The sequence below is a fragment of the Zeus faber genome, assembly GCF_960531495.2.
Source record: "Zeus faber genome assembly, chromosome: 14".
NCBI lineage: Eukaryota > Metazoa > Chordata > Actinopteri > Zeiformes > Zeidae > Zeus > Zeus faber.
In genome coordinates, this window is record NC_137200.1 from 7,181,400 (window position 1) to 7,195,864 (window position 14,465).

At 40.5% G+C, this 14,465-nt stretch overlaps 1 protein-coding gene across 2 annotated transcripts in view; it reads right to left on the minus strand.

Moving 5' to 3' along the window:
• Positions 1-6,140: 6,140 nt before the first annotated feature.
• sar1b (secretion associated, Ras related GTPase 1B) overlaps positions 6,141-14,465 on the minus strand; it is a 28,172-nt gene continuing 19,847 nt past the window's right edge. The window contains exons 3-7 of one of the 2 annotated variants that reach the window (XM_080013245.1): positions 12,712-12,831; positions 11,697-11,762; positions 11,157-11,260; positions 10,481-10,612; positions 6,141-8,191 (exon numbers count right to left, since the gene is read on the minus strand). In XM_080013245.1, coding sequence (XP_079869371.1) covers positions 8,075-8,191; positions 10,481-10,612; positions 11,157-11,260; positions 11,697-11,762; positions 12,712-12,831 — 539 coding nt within the window. In that variant the 3' untranslated portion in view covers positions 6,141-8,074. The remainder of the gene's footprint in view (positions 8,192-10,480; positions 10,613-11,156; positions 11,261-11,696; positions 11,763-12,711; positions 12,832-14,465) is intronic. The other variant, XM_080013244.1, reaches the window with a different exon arrangement.

A 14,465-nucleotide genomic window follows, 5' to 3' on the forward strand; every position in this document is an offset into this window, starting at 1 on the left:
CTGAAGGAAAGTTAGTCCTGTGTGTGTGCGTGTATGTCTGTCTGTGTGTGTGCGTGCATATGTGGTTCAAAAGGACACTCCTGAACATCAACCAGCATAAAAAGGACATCGGGATCGTCGGGACACGTTCATCGGACATCATAATCCCATAATTATGTACTTTTATATTTCATCTCCCGATTTAGTCTCAGGATTCAAAATGGAGAAAGAGGGAGAGCTAATTGGAGGGAGAAAGAGAGCCATGGATGGGAATGAGAACCTAGGGACAAGCTCTTCCTCCTTATGTCTCTCTCTTCATCTTTTCACAGCACACTATCTCAGCTCCCTCTACCTGAGCGGGAAAAATGATTACGATAATGTTCGTCTGTTTGCTCTGTCTTCCCACTGAACAGCACAACACAGCTGATTGGCAGCAGAGATCAGTGAAGGAAAGTCGAAAATAGATCTCACTGTCCGAGCCTTGTCCAGTCTTATGAGCAGGACCCAAAAACCTCTGTCATAATCTATCTACCTCCCAGTGCCTTTAAGCCCCCCAACTGGCAACCTGTCAGTTGACTTGTGTAGACACACACACACACACAGTACTATGGCCGCTTGTGCAGTGATTTTTTTCAACCTTTTCAATAAGCAAAAACAACAGTGAAAAGGAGATAAATAGTAGGAAAAGTGGCATGAATAACAGATATTCAAAGACAAAGGAAACAGTTGAATGTGAAGCAAACAATGTGTATACACATGGTCTCACACACACACACACACACACACAGACATTAACCCAATTAAATTTTCAATTCAAGGGGCTTCATTGGCGTGGGAAACACACGGTACGTTTAGGTTGCCAAAGCAAACGGCAATCAAAGAGCGAAGCCGAGTGAACCTAAAATCTGGCCGCCTGGCCAAACTGAGCCACGGGGGGGGTTAAGAACTCGATGGTCACTCTGGCAGAGATCCAGAGTTCTTTTGTGGAGATGGGAGAACCTAGATAGATAGATAGATAGATAGATAGATAGATAGATAGATAGATAACTTTATTCATCCCCGAAGTGAAGGGAAATTGTAATTGTCTCAGCAGCTGATGTAAACACAGAAAGCAAAATAATAATAAAGCAATACAATAAAAAAATAGAAAATAAATTGCAATATACTGTATGAAAATATCTACTCATACTTACAGTTAACTGTACACAATAAGATATGGCAACCATCTGTGCTCAACTCCAATCAGGCCTAAATGGTAGAGCGCTTTTCTAGTCACGACTCAAAGCGCTTTACAATGCAAACCTCACATTCACCCATTCACACAGTGATGGTGGTGGCAGCCGTGCAAGGAACACACCAGCTCAACAAGAGCAGTTAGTGGGTTGAGTGTCTTGCTCAAGGACTTGACTTCAGCACGCTACCAGGAGTCCAGGTCCTTGAGTGGCCCAGCCAGAGCCCAGACTTGAACCCCATTCAGCATCTCTGGAAAGACCTGAAAATAGCTGTGCTGCGACGCTCCCCATCTAACCTGACAGAGTTTGAGAGGATCTGCGGAGAAGAACGGGAGAAAGGCCCCAAATACAGGTGTGCCAAGCTTGTAGCATCATTCCAGAGAAGACTGGAGGCTGTCATGGCTGAGTAATGGGTCTGAATATTCATGTAAATGTGATTGTGATTGTCATTTTAGAATTAGGCTGTAACATAAGATGTGGAAAAGGTGAAGGGGTCTGAAAACCTTTCAAAAGCACTGTAGCTATATACGTGGAGAAGCACAGTGAAATTTGGGATATTGCTTAGAAGCTGGGCGGGGGGGGGGGGGGGGGGTTGCCAGAAGCAATCGCTGTTTGGTCAATAAAACTTTGGAACTCCGGCACTGTAAAGACTTTGGTATCACACACACACCACTCCCACACCAACATACACTGCATCCCCCTTTTCCACCGCCTTATCTGAGCTTTCTCTCCACAGAGCGGATCCGTTTATGTCTTTATCCCTTTATCCCTTTATCTGTCAGTCTCTGTCTTTCTCAAAGAAATAATCTGTCTCCTCCTTCCTTGAGGTTCTCCTTCGCTCAGACACCTCAGTACAATCTCTCTCTCTCTCTCTCTCTCTCACACACACAGACACACACACACACACACACACTGTCTCTGTCTCCCTTGTCCTCCACCTGCCAAATGCCAAATAATTCTTTGCGAGCCGGAGCTTGGTATGATGTCATCGAGGGAGATCTGAATCATCCGAACAGAAGCACATAAATGGATTTCGGTGAGAGGGAAAGGGGCTGGGCAGCGCAAACACATAAGAACAGAAAATAACATCAACCGTCAATATCGACAGGAAGATATTAGTCACCGACGAGACTGGTGCGGAATTTTTATCCTTCTTCTGTCTCTCACCCGTCCTCCCTCCATCTCTGCAACACGTTTCAGACAACAATGTACATTTGTGTTGTGGATGTCGTGTTGGTCTGAATTGCACTCATGGTTTGGTCAACCCTACTCCATTTATCAAACAGATGGATGGATGGATAACTTTATTCATCCCCGAAGTGAAGGGAAACTGTAATTGTCTCAGCAGCTGATATCAACACAGAAAGCAAAATAATAATAAAGCAATACAATAAAAAATAGAAAATAAACTGCAATATACTGTATGAAAATATCTACTCATACAAACAGTTAACTGTACACAATAAGATATGGCAATTTTTAATACACTTAGACAGACAACCCCACCCCCCAAAAGAAACTGAAAATAATTATAAAAGATAAAAATGAAAAAGACCTCAAAAATAAAAGGTCACGTCCAAAAATAAAATACACAGTCCTATACAATAACATGTAATAAACAGTGAAGCAGAAAGATGAATGTACAATAAAAGTAAAACAAATTGTTGTCAATAAATCTAGAAACAAAAACCAAATCCACAGTCAACATAAATATTTTCTTCTGTATTAACAATAATATTTATATAATATTATATAATGAAGCAGGGGGGGTCATTAAAATATATAGAATATGTAAAAAGTGCTTAATATACAAGAGAGAATTACTATTCATTTGGAAAAGTTTGTGTACATGGTTTTGTTGACAGTGAAGATTTTATATTCCTCACTTACTGGTCCATGAACAGATGTCAACCAGATGTGATCTCATTAATCTGTTAATAACTGAATTTTCAAGTGACTTCCAAAATAAGAGTATAAAGAATAAGGACAATGCAAAATTTCGATAAGTTCTGTTCGGTATATTTGTATATATCTATTTTTGTTTTGTTTTAAATATATTTTTTATCTTTCATTATATTTTTACTTCAATTTTTATTCAGTTTTATTGTATTATTATTCTCCATTGTTTCAGAGCGTTGAGCCTTTTTAAATGCTAGCCCTCTGTCGTGAAATGCACCAAACCCCAGAACAACTTCCGAGTATATGTAAATGTATAAATCCAATATTTCAAGTAACATCCATTTCACTTTCTGTCGCCCACATTGGCCATGCGGGGATGTGGTCGTTTCTGGCAGAAACGACCACGCCAGAAATGAGACTGACGGTGTAATTTGTGGAGAACTGCGAGGAAAGCCTTTCGGAGTACAAAGGTTGGGAGCGCAGTATTGGGTCCGAACCGGGTACAGCTGCACCGAGAAGCTCAACACACTGGAGACAGGCCTCGTGTACATAAAACATGGAGCTGGATTCAATCTTTAACTTGATCTCAGAGTCATTTTAGCAAATTGTACAGCCACATGATTTATCGTAATGGGCTTTTGCTTAATAAAGCTATGGCAGGGCGGCTTTAGTCCATTAATTAAAAATGCCCCGGGACTTTTGCACCATTAAGCACTTGCTCCGCGGGGAAACTATTACATTACTTTCAGGGTTTATAAATAACAGTATTGATGTGGACTCCCACCAACTCCCCTTTCAGATCCATTATGAATATACTGTAAGTATTGCCCCACTTCATCAGACAGATTTATCAGGAATGTATTTGCATAGATAGCAGCTGCAGCAGGTGTTAGGGGCGAAAACCTTTTTTTGGGGGGGGACATTAATTTGTTTTATGACCTTTCGCAAAATAAATGTTAAATACTTGTTTTGTACAGTTTGTACACACTTTGGGACAGTAAGAGCCTAGATTAGATTAGAATCATTTAGTTGGTGTTGGAGCCACTGGGCAGCTTCCCTCTTAAAGCTAATGAGACTGGAGATGATGAGAGAGAATGCATTAGGTCATAAAGACAGCAAAGAATATATGATTATTAATGTAGGAAAAATAAGAAAAGCAAAATGCCCATTCATTGTACAGTGTATCTATCTGCAGTACCTACCTATTTTAAAAGTGTGTGAATATTTTTGGACTCTTTTATATGCTGAGTTATTAGTTAAATAGTATTGCTCAACCTTGAAAAATAGACTTTTCATTTTCCTTTACTTTTATAACCGCCACCATACTGCTAAGGACAATTTCCAGACAGCCAGCATATTCATAAATTATGTAAAAATATATATACAGTGGCTTCAAAAAGTATTCAGACCCCTTCACTTTTTGCACACTTTGTGCTGTAGATGTACATTTAAATGGATTGAATCGCTGCGTTTGCCCCTGAATCTACACTTCTGTAACCCTAAATGATGAAATGAAAACATGTTTAGAAATGTTTGAAAATGTATTAAAAATCTAAAACTGAAATCTCTCATTTACATAAGTATTCATACGCTTAATTCAGTACCTTTAGAAGCCCCTTTATTTTACAGATTTGAGCCGGCCCATTCTTCCTGGCCGATCCTCTCAAGCTTCGTCAGATTGGATGGGAAGCGTCTTGTGAACTGCCGTCTTCAGGTCTCTCCACACATGTTGTATGGCGTTTAAGTCTGGGCTTTGGCTGGGCCACTCAAGGACAGTCAGAGACTTGGCCCGAAGCCACTCCAGCATTGTCTTGGCTGTATGCTCCAGGTCATCATCGTGATGGAAGGTGAACCGTCGCCCCAGTCTGAGGTTGCGTGCGCTCTGGAGCACGTTTTCTTCAAGGACTTGTCTGTATTTGGCTGCATTCACCCTTCCCTTCATTCTGATCGGTCTCCCTGTCCCTGCCGCTGAGAAGCACCCCCATAGCATGTTGGTACAACCACCATGCTTCACTGCAGGGATGGTATTATCCAAGCGATGAGCAGTGCTTGGTGTACGCCAAAATGATCTTGTGGGGTGTTCCCGGTATGCAGTGGTTAGTACCTACCAAGTAGTCCAAGAAAAGACAACCGGTGACAGGGGAATGGCTGCCCAAGTCTCACTGTTGCGTGTGGGAAGTGAAGTCTAGCCCGTCTGGTCCGATCCCATAGAAGAGCTACTGTAGCACAAACTGCTGAAAAGGTTAATGCTACGATGATAGAAAGGTGTCAGAAAACACAGTGCATCGCAGCTTGCTGTCTATGGGGCTGGGTAGCCGCAGACTGGTCAGTGACTATGCTGACCCCTGTCCTCCACCGAAAGCACCTACAATGGGCACGTCGGCGTCATAGCCAGACCATGGAGCAATGGAAGAAGGTGGCCTGGTTTGATGAATCACATTTTCTTCGACATCATGTGGATGGCCGGGGTTAGGATCCGATCCAATGGAGCATCTGTGGGATTGGCTGGAACAACAAGCCCGATCCATGGAGACCCCACCTCGCAACTTCCAGGACTTAAAGGATCTGCTGCTCACGTCTTGGTGCCAGATAACACAGGACACCTTCAGAGGTCTTGTGGAGCCCATGCCTCGACGGGTCAGAGCTGTTGTGGCGGCGCCGGGCCTTTACAACATTGGAAGGTTATTTGTGGTGGTTTTAATGTTGTGGCTGATCGGTGTATATTTAAAAGTAATGTTAAAATACTTACATTCTCGTCCAGCCACTGCGGCAATGGCTTCCCAAGCACTTTCTCGTCACACAGTGTCTGTAAAACTCAAAAAGAACTTGGGTTGTATAGCTCTTTTCATTTTTCCACAGCCATAATTAAGTCTAGTAACATCCATGTCTGCAGTTCTGCTCATGTGCATTTGCTTTGATCACACTTTATTTATTTGGGACAGTAATCAACATGTTCTAAACATTTAATTATAGCAGAATTAGCTATTTTGATTCTGTAGTACCATGAATCAATGTAGTGATATCAGTATAATAACAGAAGCGAGTCTTAATTGAATATGAATATATATTACAATAAAGAAAATACAATGTTAACAGTTATGTGCAAAATGTATGACTTGATTTAACTTCATCCATCCCATATGATTGTCTGTTCCCTTTTCATTAGGGCCTATATTCAAATATAAAATGTATTAAAATAATTAATAAAAATTGTAAAACCTATTATGTTAAAAAACAATATGTGGTGATATGATGCAGACGTGCATATACAATTATTTCTATGAGATTCTGCAGGCGGACGCTGATTTTTTCCGCTCCACATCTGCCAGCCGCGCGCGCGGCCAGTTTGAACCGCGGCATTGGTTAACATGGGAGCAGTAGTCAAGTGCAGCGGTGTGCGTCCGCGTCAGCTTGTGCTTCCACGCCTGGTGTGTACGGGGTGTGATACCGCAATATCACTATATGATTCACGTGTGCGTATTGAACCATAGGGGATGTACCGAATGGTTCGATAACATACCGTGTACCGTTGCATGCCTAGTATCTACAAAGGCTCGGCTCAGTGGTTACCAATTCTTGTGAAGGCTGACCAACACACATCAGGCCGACAAAATACTTTGTCAAGTGCACCTCCTGGAGGACTATTCTAAATTGCTTTGAATGGCTTTTACCTCCCGTCCTGTATAAGACCTAGTGTGTGCAGGGAACTGCATGGAGCAACCAACAACCAATCCATCAGTTAATTAGACAAATAAAAGTGACAGAAAGGAACAAAGCATTCACAGTGGACATGTGTTTAGCCTGTTATTCATTGCAAACATTTATTACAATATTTTTCTTAATGATGCAAACAACAGCAAGTCCCTCCCTTGTCGGTTCAGCTCATCATGGAGTCATGGGAAGAAGAGAGAACGGGAACAAAACAAACAAGTGTGTTTGTATCCGTTCCTGCAGACTGTTATCTGAACTTGGTCACTAGAACCTCTCTGTGAAGACCGGAAAACTCATCTGAACAACGGACCGCTAACACCGACAGATACTGGATGTAGCGGACGTGCTGGATCATTTCTCATTCTTCTTTTGGTCGCCTCAGTCTCTGTGTTGTCATCAAGCTGCTATTCCAATATTTTCCATTCACAGTTAAAATAGGTTTTCATTTTGAGTGAGTTTGTGCGAGATACATATATGCGATTACAACTTGTAAACCTGTGTGCGGTTCAGAAGTTGTTCTAGCCAATATAATTTTGTGGTAAAAAACAAACAAAGACAAAACAAAAAACAAAACAAAATTTTTTTTTTGCTGTACTTGGTCTCCTATTTTCCAGATCCTCTGAAAGCTTCTGTGCCAAAACGATAGAAAAGTTGTGTTCATCAATGAAAGTGCCCAGACCTAAAAATGCCCCCTCTCAAAAAAAATAAAATAAAAATAAAAAAAAACCCACCCCAACACCCTCGTTTTCATTATATTGAGACATGTCCAACCGGCAACAGACATGTCTTTAAGGTGAAAGCTGTATAAATGGCCACTTATGTTCTTTATACTATGACACATCAAGAGGAGGGGGGAAAAGAGAAAAATCGAAATGATTATGATAACGATGACTGTAAAATACTAGAAATATCTGCATATCTGTCTTTCCTGTTAAAAAAAAAAAGAAGTGTAATACGATGTTTTATTTTGGGGGAGCTGAGGGGAGGTCGCTGATATACCGATAGAATCATGAAAGGCTTTACAGTTAGAATGAATTTATCATCACACTTGGTGGCGGAATGGGACGGGGGAGAAGGCAGAAAATGATGGAAATTGATTAGAAAAGATTCATCCGTCTGAATTCAAACACCTCAGCTGCATAACTGGGATCAGGTGACTCTTAGAAAAAACGCTGCAGCCGCCGCCGGCACCTGTTGGTGGTGGTGGTGGCGGGGGCGGGTGCGGCAGTGGCGTTCTCGGGCGTGGCGTTCCTTTAGTCGATGTACTGAGAAAGCCAGCGGAAGCCCTCGCCGTAGCCTTGCCTCTTGAGCACGCTACACATAAACACCTCCAGTGGTCTCGTGTTCAGCTCCTTCATGGGAATGTTTCCCTGCAGAAAAGAGAGCGAGAGAGAAGGTGTTTAGAACGCCCTCCGCTCATTTATTACACCAACTATACTATGCAATAACTGGTTTTGCATTATTAACTTCCTGTCATCCATGTTATACAGTTTTGGTTTTACAGTAGGGTAATAATTCTACTAAACATAATTAAAATGAACATTCCCTTAAAATGAAATAATACAATTATATAGACTGAGAAATGGCCCCAAGACCCCAGGGCTGAGAAATTCTCAGCCTTGGGGTCGTGGGACATTTCTAAAACTGATATTGATATTTGATATATTTTTTAATAAAAAAAACAAGTGAAATAAGTTTGAAATACACCGATCGACCACAGCAATTAAAACCAAGTGCCTAATATTGTGAAGGTCCCCCTTGTGCCACCACAAGACCCCTGAAGGTGTCCTGTGGTGTATAGCACCAAGACGTTAGCAGCAGATTCTTTAAGTCCTGGAAGTTGAGGTGAGGTCTCCATGGATCGGGCTTGTTGTTCCAGCACTTCCCACAGATGTTCCATCGGATCGGACCCTCATCCCGGCCATCCACATGATGTAGAAGAAAACATGATTCATCAGACCGGGCCACCTTCTTCCATTGCTCCATGGTCCAGTTCTGATGCTCACGTGCCCATTGTAGGTGTTTCGGTGATGGACAGGGGTCAGCATGAGCACTCTGACTGGTCTACACAGCCCCATACGCAGCAAGCTGTGTTGCACTGTGTGTTCTGACACCTTTCTGTCATAGCAGCATTAACTTTTTCACAAATTTGTGCTACAGTAGCTCTTCTGTGGGATCGGACCAGACGGGCTAAACTTTGCTCCTTATGCGGATCAATTAATTGGACGCCAATGACACTGTTGTCCTTGCTTGAACCACTTTTGGGAGGTCCTAACTTGGGTGAAAATTTTAAATCGTGATGCTATCCCACCCAAATATTGCGATACACTATACTATTGACATTAGGATCTCCCATTCACCAGGTAGTCAGTGCACAATAACAACAACAAGAGGATAAAACAGATAGAAGCTTACAAAATGCACAGGGATAACATTTCCACGGCGGGGGCAGCTCAGGAGGTAGAGCTGGTCGTCTAGCAATCTAAAGGTTGCTGGTTCGATCCCAGGCTCCTCCTGCTAGCATGCTGTAGTGTCCTTGAGCAAGACACTTAACCCCTAATTGCTCCTGGTGGCTGCGTTCCTCGGTGTTTGAATAATTGTAATTCCTTTGGATAAAAGTGTCTGCTAAATGTAGGGGGCGATACTGTAAAAATATTGCATTTTGTGACAAATACTGCTATATTCGATATTATTAAATATCGGCCCAAGCCTAGTTCTAACCACTGTATGCTCTGACCCAGTCGTCTAGCCATCACAATTTGGTCCTTGTCAAAGTTGCTCAGATCCTTACACTTGCACTTTTTTCCTGCTTCCAACACATCAGCTTCAAGAACTGACTGTTCACTTGCCGCCTCATATATCCCGCCCCTTGACAGGTGCCATTGGAACAAAATAAGCAATGTTATTCACTTCACCTATCAGTGGTTTTAATGTTGTGGCTGATCGGTGTATTTCATCATTTTTATATAATTGATTTGGAGCTCCCTCCACATTTAAACAGTTGCCTAATATGCAATGGTAAATATATCCACCTAATTAGTTTTGAAAGCACTGTAAGAAAAATTCTGAATTCAAGATAATTACAAATAAATAAGGAAAAAAATATGAACATTTGTCACACTGTTTAATGTTTCATTCACCCTAAAGGTTAACTCCAATGGCCAAGCTTAGACGCTGCTTATGAAAGTAAAAAAAAAAAAACGAAACACAACTCACTGCCTTGTTATCTAAAAATAATAAAAAAAAAAATCTGTTGCATCATTGGTGTACTTTGAACCAAGCTCTTCCACAAGGCCACTTCACACCCCTGGTTCACTGGACACCACATCTGCCTGTTAATATGCTGTGTGGTCGTATTCTAGACCAATATGTTGACATTTCAGACAACACAAATTGCGACTAACTTTTCAGCGTTCCATCTGATGTAGACTACAAAGATTTAACAGAGCAAATTCAGTCTAAAATGGAAATTAGATATTTCAAATAATTTGTGCTTTTAATTAAATTGAAGCTAAAAAATTGTTGCTGACTACCAAGGTTTTTTACATTACAAAGTTCAAATAGATTCAAAAAGTGAAACAATACAGTGGAATGAAACAAACAAAACGTGACAAACGATGGTTTGGTTTAGAGTTGAGGACTGTAGCGTCTTTCCTCACCTTGCCCGTTGTCTGTCCGTATAAGCCAAACATCTCTCTCAGCTTTTCCTCACTGACGGCATCCGCTCTGTCGATCTTGTTTCCCAGGATCAGGATAGGCACGTTACCGATGGTCTCGTCTGTCATTAGTGCCTGGTGTGGGAGGGACAGGTTACACTCGGGCACAACCACCGTGACCAAAACTCACATTATTTACAAGACTGTTAGATGATCAACAAGGCATTTAAAAATGTAGCGGCTCAGGCTGTCTGAATATTATTTCAAGACAGCATTCATGTAAGTTATAATTTGCACTTTAAAAGTGAGGCAAGACAAGGAGATCATAATAGGCCTGAGTATTGAAATCCTATACCACGTTTAAATACTTTAGAAGTCTTCATCGTCAGTGAGGTAAAAAAACAAACAAACAAACTAAGGTTTGTACGTGTATTTTTAGATTTAATAAAAATAGATACAAAACAACCCGACATGATTTTTTTTATTCTTATTTTAAGCAATATATGACTGTTTTAATCAGTATAAAGTGTAAATCCAGGAAAGGGGGGAAAAAGGTAAAAAAAAAAAAAAAAAAAAAAAAATTATATAATATGTTTTTAACCATAGTAACACAAGAGTGACTATGTTAATGAGAGCCATCAGAGTTTTATGGGTCAACAGTGATTTAACAGATACTCACATCAAGCTCTGTTTTTGATTCAGCCAATCTTAGATAATCTGCACAATCCACAAGAAAGACGATGCCGTTGATGGCAGGGAGGTAGTTTTTCCACACTCTGCGAGCTGGGAAGATCCACAAGTGTGCACACGTGTTAGCATCCAAACAAAAAATATTCCAGATTTATTCATATTTAGTGCCACTGCAATAAGTCAAACTCTGAAAGTTAAATTTCTACCAGGTGCATTAGGACTTGGTGAAATGGCATCTAATTCTGATTAATAGAGGTGGTAAATAAAATGAAAACAAAACCAGCTAATGTAAGAATCACTGTGGTTCTAATAATGCTTTCTGTTGTTGGGTTGCGGGCAATAAAACTTGGTAGGTGAAGAAAGTGGACTGGTGTTCCCTTACGTCAGAATGACTCGTGGCACTACAAAGAGGCAATAGTCCAATTACTGATTGTGAATATCATTACTGGTTATGGTATTGATTCTACTGGTGTGTCCCCAACATTTATCTTGGGAACCGTGATTCACATTAAAAGCAAAATACACGCACCTTGTGCATGGCCTCCAAGGTCAAAGGTGGTCAGGGTCATGCCAGCGATCGTCAGCTCTTCCGAGGCTGGTGGAAATAAAAACAGTCACGGTTAAGCTTCAGTTATCCGTAAGAAAATTCAACGCTATTATGGCTTTGGCTAAATTGCATCAATACTAGGGTTGATGAGGGGTGATACTGACTTAATCAAATATCATGATGAATACCTTGGTACCCGTTCATTTGGCAATATTTTGGGGTTTTTGGCGAGGATATTTACACTCGAGAAATATTTCAGAACCAATCATTGTTAGTGTGGACATTATGGCCAAGCAAGTAGAGGCATTGATAACAACATGAAGTTCATATCACAAGTTTACAATAACCAAAATCCCAGATGAAATTGTCACAAATCACAATATCATAAAATAAAATAGTATATCATATGTCATATCAAAGACCAAGATCTTTGTATTTTTAGTTTAAAAAGGCTACAACTTACGTTAACAACACAGTCCAACACAAATAATTAATAAACCAATTGTAATTTGGTTGAATAAATCTCCCACAACACATTCAAAGTTTCACAGTTCATGAGACTAGTGAAACTTTATTTGTCAACACAAAAATGATCCCAAAATCCAACAAGGCCCCCTGGGACAGCTTTCAGGCCAACCATAAATGGGACAACAGATTTTGCAGCTAGTTTTCTGTCAGTGCTGCGGGTCCGAGGGTAATTAATATACCTTCATATATCAGCAACCTTCATATATCAACACTATTTTTGGTCACCATTTGCAAAAGGTCATCACTTCCCTCCCACTTCATGGGGAGGAAGGAGAAGAGTCTGTGGTTGACATTGCATCGCCCATGGATGGACAGAGGCAGATTTTTCCTTCATGGCTCCATTAACTGTTTATTTTGTGATGCATTCATCTTTATATACACATATTTGACGGCAAGTCTGGATGAAGATTCTCACGAAGCCGCCAGGGATGGTTTTAGAAAATAACAGAGCGTGTGTACGATTACTCACTTGGATGTAAAGTTGGCACATGCTGTCCCAATCTGTCATCTTTGAGCATGTGCAGGAGCGTCGTCTTGCCAGCATTGTCCAGGCCAAGAAATACTAACTTGCCAGATTTCTTGTACAGTCCTAAAACAAAGCAAAGTGTATGTTAACAGTCTATGAAAGTAACCCTTAAAAATCTCTATGGTATAATTTTTAAAACACATTTTACATTGAAAGCTCTTTTTTTCCTCCGATAAAGGAATCAGGCAATTTAGTATTTATTAACAAGATGTTAGGAATTTCAATAAATGCTTGGTAATATCGAATGGTTAGAAACCCCTTGAAAATCAATCCATCCATAAAATTTGGGACATCCCGTTCAAACTTTTTTTGGGGTGTGAGAAGAGTCTTCTTAAAAGACACAGAGCTTTGCATATTGTATACAAAGAGTTACTCCTATATCAAAATGTTTTGCATTGTGTGTGTAATGAATAATAATAATTAAAAAAAAACTCACACCAGAGCAGCTTCAGATAAATCGAAACATAGAGAATTACTGACCATTAGATTACCAACTGTCTCACTTTCAGCCCCCCCTCATTGGTCATAAGCAATGTCAACTGTATTTTTTATAATAAGAAAAAATATAATTCAAAGAAGAAAACAAAGTAAATCATTTATTTATTCATTATACTTTATTAATCCCTCTGGCGGAAAATAGTTGTCTGCATTTGACCCCTCCTATACCTAGGAGCAGCAGTGGGCAGCCAAAGAACAGCACCCAGGGACCAACAGCTCTTTTGCCAGTGCCTTGGTCAGGAGCACCGACAGGAGTATTAAACCCTAACATACATGCCTCTGACGGTGGGAGGAAACTACAGCACCCAGAGGGAAACCACACAAACACAGGGAGAACATGCAAACCCCACACAGGAAGGACCTGGGACGGCCCGGGATTAGAATCCAGGAACTTCTTGCTGTGAGGCAACAGTGCTAACCCACCGTGTCGTCATCATGGGGAAATTGTGTGGCTTTTGACAATGTTTTGTGCTTAATTTGTCGCAAAGAGTTTTTAAAACTTGCTGCATACTGCAAGTAGATAAGTACCATAATGTTTTCAGGGGTTGCGCTTCAGCTTCTTCAAACTTTTCTTACTTGTCCAAAATGGCAGTAGGGCCGTTAATTTTTTTTATAAAAACAAGGATTTGGACAATTATTATAACTTATTAACGTACAAAACATATAATTAACATGTAAAAATAACAATAAATTAGGTATATATACACAGTATAGTATAGGCTTGGGCGATCGTGCAAAATTCCAATTGGTGATCGCTGCGGGGAACCGCTCGCCGATAGACTACTCTATCGGAAGGCAGGTTTATTATTAAATTATAAATATTTACACAAAAACATCAGGTTTTTACTAAATTAGTCGGTTAACAATGGAAAGCAATAGGGAGAGGTGCGTGACGTGGCACGGGACAGTGGAGACACAGGTTCTTTTGGAACAGGACTTTAAGGGACAGTCCCTGAACTCAATTGTTGAAAAAAATTGTTTCAATCCAAGTAGGAAACAAACAAAAATAAATAAAAGGAAAACCGGCACCCACGCCGGCAGTCTGGGTCTGGAGGATATATATTAAAAAAAAAACTCCACTCCAATTCTCTGAGTTAGGTTTACCTTTTTTCTTTTCCATACAAGTAAGAAACTAAGGAAACAAAATAACTCAAAATCTTTCTCTATGAGATTATACTGTATTATATATTGCTATATTA